Source organism: Octopus sinensis, linkage group LG5 (assembly GCF_006345805.1).
Source record: "Octopus sinensis linkage group LG5, ASM634580v1, whole genome shotgun sequence".
Classification (NCBI taxonomy): domain Eukaryota; kingdom Metazoa; phylum Mollusca; class Cephalopoda; order Octopoda; family Octopodidae; genus Octopus; species Octopus sinensis.
In genome coordinates, this window is record NC_043001.1 from 124,644,037 (window position 1) to 124,649,852 (window position 5,816).

Below are 5,816 nucleotides of genomic sequence, written 5' to 3' on the forward strand. Positions count from 1 at the left end.
TTCTGCCTTCAGATCCACTCCACTTGGTCGGCCTGAGACTATAATAGAAGACACTTGCCCAAGGTACCACGTAATGAGACTGAAGCCGGGACAATGTGGTTGCTAAGCAAGACATCTTACCACACAGCCACGCCTGCGCCCGTACATGAAATACATTTGTATGACCTCGCAAGCTGTATCTACTCATTACAATAATTAAAATTTTAATACCTATGAAAGCTAGATTGCATGTCAATACCTATATGGAACAGATTTTGAAATAATTTAAAAGGTTTTGTTTTTTTTAACCGCTTAAAAATCCTATTGAACCAAACAAAAAACAGAAGGTATATTAAGAAAGAATAAGAGAAAATTGTCGACGGAATGATGAAATTAAATGCATACTCATTTAATGGGGAAAAGGCGCCTCTATGGATTCTCTGAAGGTGAAGGGAAATTCGAGAATGTGGATTCGAAAGAAAAGTCTAATTATTACTTGTAAATAGCTAAAACTACGAAATTCATAAATCATAAACCTCTAAAATGTGGTGGTGTGAATGGAAGAAGAAATTGTGTATCTATAAAAGAAACTGCGTCTCTTTAAATATGATAATCCATTAACAGGCGTATATTGCAACCTAAATAATTAAACTAATAACAGGATAGCATAATATCGGGCCTCTCCTTTAATGATAATAATAATGATAATAATGAAATTATTATGTATAGTGCTTAGGTGCACTACAACTCATCAAAGGTGCACGTACAGTACATCGAATTATGTACAAATGTCAAGAAAGTGAACAGTGTAGGAGTTATGATATACATGTTTGCATGCATATGGAGGGGCGGGATATCAGGTGTAGTGTTGACGAATTTCAGGAAGCATGGAGGTTTTAAAAGATGCAATGTTTCGGCAACTTACAAGTGATGCAGATAGTTTGTTCCATGCTTCAGCAACTCTAAATGTGAAAAAATGTTTTCGAAAGTCATGGGGACTGTGCTGTTTTCTGACCTTGTACGCATGCCCACGTGTTAGGTACATGGAGCTAAAAAAAGTACTCGAGGTGGTTGTTGGCACAATGGCTAGAAATTTTGTGGGTGTATACCAAGTCAGTTACCAGACGCCGGAGCTTCTATGCCCAGGGAAGCAAAGCGTTCAGAGTATTGTAGATGCCTGATGGAGGGCATTCGCTTGGTTGCACGTCTCGGAACAGTTTCCATGAGGTAAATGTCCTGAGGAAGACAGTGGTTCCAGACTGGTGGTTCAAATTCCAAGTTGGCCGCGCCATAAATAAATAGCGGCAGAGCGACAGACAAAGGTCTTGCTGACTGATGCGAAGACACCCACGGCCTTCTTGACAATTTTAAAGATGTGTTTTGTCCAACGCAAATCTTTGCTGGCCGTAATGCCCAGGTCACGTTCACAAGAAGACTTTTTGGTATTAGTGTTGTGGGCAGAGTATATGAACGCTGGTTTTCTCCTCCCAAAGCGCATGGTAGTACACTTGTTCACAGCCACCTTGAGTTGTCAGTCCGTGATTCATTGTTGTATTGTGACCAGGTTCGATTTCAGGAAAGATATATAGTGTTCAGGATCTGTCCTTTTTATCTCAAGGTACAGTTTGATATCCTCTGCATATTTCACCACTGTGGCTTTCTTTAAGTTGGCATCTATGTCATTAAGGTATGCAACAAACAAAAGGGGACCAAGAACATACCCCTGCAGTACAGCAGATGAGATATCATAGGGTGAAGAACGCTGTCCCAGAACCGTGACCATCTCTTTTCGGCTGAGAATGGACACCAACCAGTTAAAAAGAACATCTTTTACACCCATTGCAGAGAGTTTTGCTATAAGTCATTTGTGTAGCACAGAATCAAAAGCTTTTGCAAAGTCAAGGTAAACAACATCCACCCATGAGCCACCATCAGTAACCAGGTTGATGTCTTCAAGGGACTCGATAATTTGATCACAGTATCTGGAGTTAAGGATAAATCTAAATTGCGAGGGTCGGAGTAGGCTGTGAGAACTCCAGAAGTTCCATACATACATACACACGCACACACAGACACACACATACGCATGCACGCACGCTCACACACATACACACACACATATTGTATATACGTATACAATGATTGCACGTTGTTTTTTTCTTTATTTTGTCGACTCTGCACGTGAGTCTTGAAATTAGTGAGGAAATTTCTTCATGAATCAGAATTGAAGTGCAAAATTCGAACTGAAGAAACCAGACATATAGCACTTAGTGTGTTTGATAATGCTCTAACGGATTTATTGTGCGATGGGACTTGATTCATTCAAAACCTTAATATTCTTGGGTAAATTTATAAATATTTTTTGCTAGATACATAAATGAATGTACATGCTGATAAAAATGTACATGCTGATAAAAATGTACATGCTGATAAAAATGGGTCTGCTATATTTCTATTTTCTAATTGGTCATTTTATATACTTGGGCTTATGCATACATATACGTAGGTGTCCATCGCATGCGCGTTGTGTGTGTGCGCGTATGTTATATTGGTATGTATGTGTGCAAATGAATTCATGTAGGCATATGTGTGTGCATGTGTATCTGAAGATATGCATATAGGTGTGCAAGTGTATTTATATATAAATATTTCACTTAATGTGTTTATGCCGGAATATACTTTCTGTACTAGATCTCTTGTCCCCTATATATCTCTTTCATGCTCCGTCGTTTTTCACATTGTGCCACACCTGAACATACACCGCAAGTTCAAATCCCGCCGAGGTCAACTTTCGTCCTTCCGTGACTACTTAAATACAGTGACAGTCGATATGATTGGACAACGGACGAATGAAAACAAAGTTACCCTGTACAGAATTTGAACTCAGTAACAAAGCGGAAGAAATGTCCACATTTTCCTACTCTCTTACAATGTACATAATGTATGTACAATATATATATATATAATATAGATATAATATATATATAATATATATGGTACTTAGTTTATCGACCCTGAAAGGATGAAAGGCAAAGTCGACCTCGGCGGGATCTGAACTCAGAATGTAGCGGCAGACGAAATACCACTAAGCATTTCGCCCGGCGTGCTAACGTTTCTGCCAGCTCGCCGCCTATACCGATATACCATATACGTGCATATACCGATTTACGAATACATACACGCGCACACAAACGCAGACACACACACACACACACACACACACACACAACACACACACACACACCACACACACACGCACACGCACACACATATAGAGTGTGGTGTATATATTGTCGTTTGAATTAAACAAAAGTGAAAATAACAATGACATTTAATTTTAACAGAGATATTTACCAAAATTACATAAAGATATCTTGAAATGCTAAAGAGTAAACTTATTTAATAAAATCGCCGTGGCTTCAGTTACGGTCTCCAGATGATCTTGGAATCTCTTGCAAGCCTTCTGGACGGTCTCCTTGCTTAAGTTGGTGAATGCTTCCATAATCCTTGCCTTCAGTGTTCATCTTTGGTGTTACAAGGAGTTTTGTTTGTCTCTCGTTCAACTGCGCCCCACACATAATAATCAAGGGGGTTGCAGTCTGAGGAGTTAGGTGGCCAGGTATTATGGGTGATGTGGTCGCAGAAATTGTCTGACAGCCATGACTGGGTTCCTCTGTTTGTATGGCATTTTGCAGTCCTGTTGCCAGACATAGGGTCTTCCAACAGCCATCTTCTTGACCCAGGGCAGGGCTACCTCCTCCAGGCACTTCATGTAGGCCTCCGTGTTGAGTCCGAGGCAATTTGGGAAGATGAATGGAGGTATAACGTCGTCATCACTAGTGATCGGTCCAAAAACCAAACCATGATGTTGACTAGATGTTTGATTTGTATCACTTTCGGTACGTGTCCTCAGATTGCATGTCCTCAAACTGACAACCAAGCACTCTGAAATGTTCGCATTGGAGCTTCCAGCGCGAATGCCAACCAGTACACGATGTTGTTTCCAAATTTGTGACAGACTGAATTGAGTCATAGTGCTTTTTTTCTCACAGACGGTACCCAACTGAACCTACTATACTGTGTAGTTGACAAATAATAAAACATTTTGCATACATTGTATATGTGTATATATATATATATGTGTGTGCATTCGTGCGCGTATGTGTGTGTGCGTGCGTACTTGTGTGTGTATATGTATGTATACATGTGTAAGCACATAAAATACAAAACAAGGGGCGGGGAAATAGTACTCGAACACCTAAGATAAATATGCTTTTATTAAAGCTGCAAAATCTTCACAGAACTGTTACTCAGAGTTTACACGTTCCAGTTCGTTGGACACATGCGTTCTGAAAGATTGAACTTGAAGTAGATGAAGTTACAATAGGTTAATATCAGGTTAAAAATATTTGCACATTGTTAGTAATAGGACGTTTAAAGGGATGAGCTGGCAAAATCGTTAACACGTCGGGCAGAATGCTCGTCTTTACGTTTTGAGTTCTAATTTCGTCTAGGTCCACTTTGCCTTTCGTCTTATCAGGGTCAATTAAATAACCAGTAGTTGAGCAGCGTGGCTGGGATCGATCTAATCGACTTAGCCCATTCCTTCAAATCGATGGATTTGTGCCAAAATTTAAAACCTATTTCTTTAATACCCACAAGGGGCTAAACACAGAGAGGATGAACAAGGACAGACAAACGGATTAAGTCGATTATATCGACCCCAGTGCGTAACTGGTACTTAATTTATCGACTCCGAAAGGATGAAAGGCAAAGTCGACCTCGATGGAATTTGAACTCAGAACGTAGCGGCAGACGAAATACCGCTAAGCATTTCGCTCGGCGTGCTTAACGTGCTTAACGTTTCTGCCAGCTCGCCGCCTTTTGAAACCGCTGTTTATAGAACCTTTGTCGTGTTTACACTAGAAGTGGGTTCAAAGTCAACACCTACACGCTAACATTTATAGCTTTATCTACGTCAAGATAGATAACGAGAGTGTGTGCGTGCATATGTGTATACACCTTTGGCAGACATTTCAATTTACATTCGAAAGTTTTACACGCGTGATTGTTTAACGTTTATATATTATCAACATCATTGTTTGTTTGTTGTTGATTTGCATTTGTTTTACTTTACTGCTAATTACTGGTTTGTTTATTAATTTTTGACTGTCTTTGACTTTGCATTATATATAAAAAAAAAACAGTTCTTCTTGTAAGACTTTCATGTTGGCGATTATTTAATTTCGAAATATACATGTGTAAATGTGTATGTATCTATGTATATTTGTATGTGCTTTGTGTAAGTTTGTATATACATATATACATACACGCACACACACAGACACACACAGACACACACACACAGACACACACACACACACACATATATATATATATATATTAGTGAGTTATAATATACAGACCTCTATAGTTAGGGAAAATATATATATAGACAGATAGATTTAAAGATAGGAATGATACACACCAATACTCATAAACACACACAAAACACAGACATATGTGTGCCCGTGTGAGTGCTTACAAATGCATATGTATGAATATAAATACATCTATGTATATATATGTGTGTATGTGTGAGTATGTGCGTATATATATGTATATATACATGTATATGTCTATATATTTATATATGTGTATATACGTATATATATGTTGTGTGGTGTGGTGTGCGCGCGTATATGGTGAGTATGTGTGAGTATGTATGTATGTATATATATATATATATATTTATATATATTATATTTATATATATAATATATATATATATATATATTATATATTATATATATATATATATATATATATATATATTT

At 38.1% G+C, this 5,816-nt stretch overlaps 1 protein-coding gene across 1 annotated transcript in view; it reads left to right on the forward strand.

Moving 5' to 3' along the window:
• Nucleotides 1-1,159: 1,159 nt before the first annotated feature.
• Nucleotides 1,160-5,816, forward strand: part of LOC118763569 — a 77,828-nt gene continuing 73,171 nt past the window's right edge. The window contains exon 1 of the mRNA XM_036503149.1: nucleotides 1,160-1,206. Within this exon, the coding sequence (XP_036359042.1) occupies nucleotides 1,160-1,206 (47 nt within the window). The remainder of the gene's footprint in view (nucleotides 1,207-5,816) is intronic.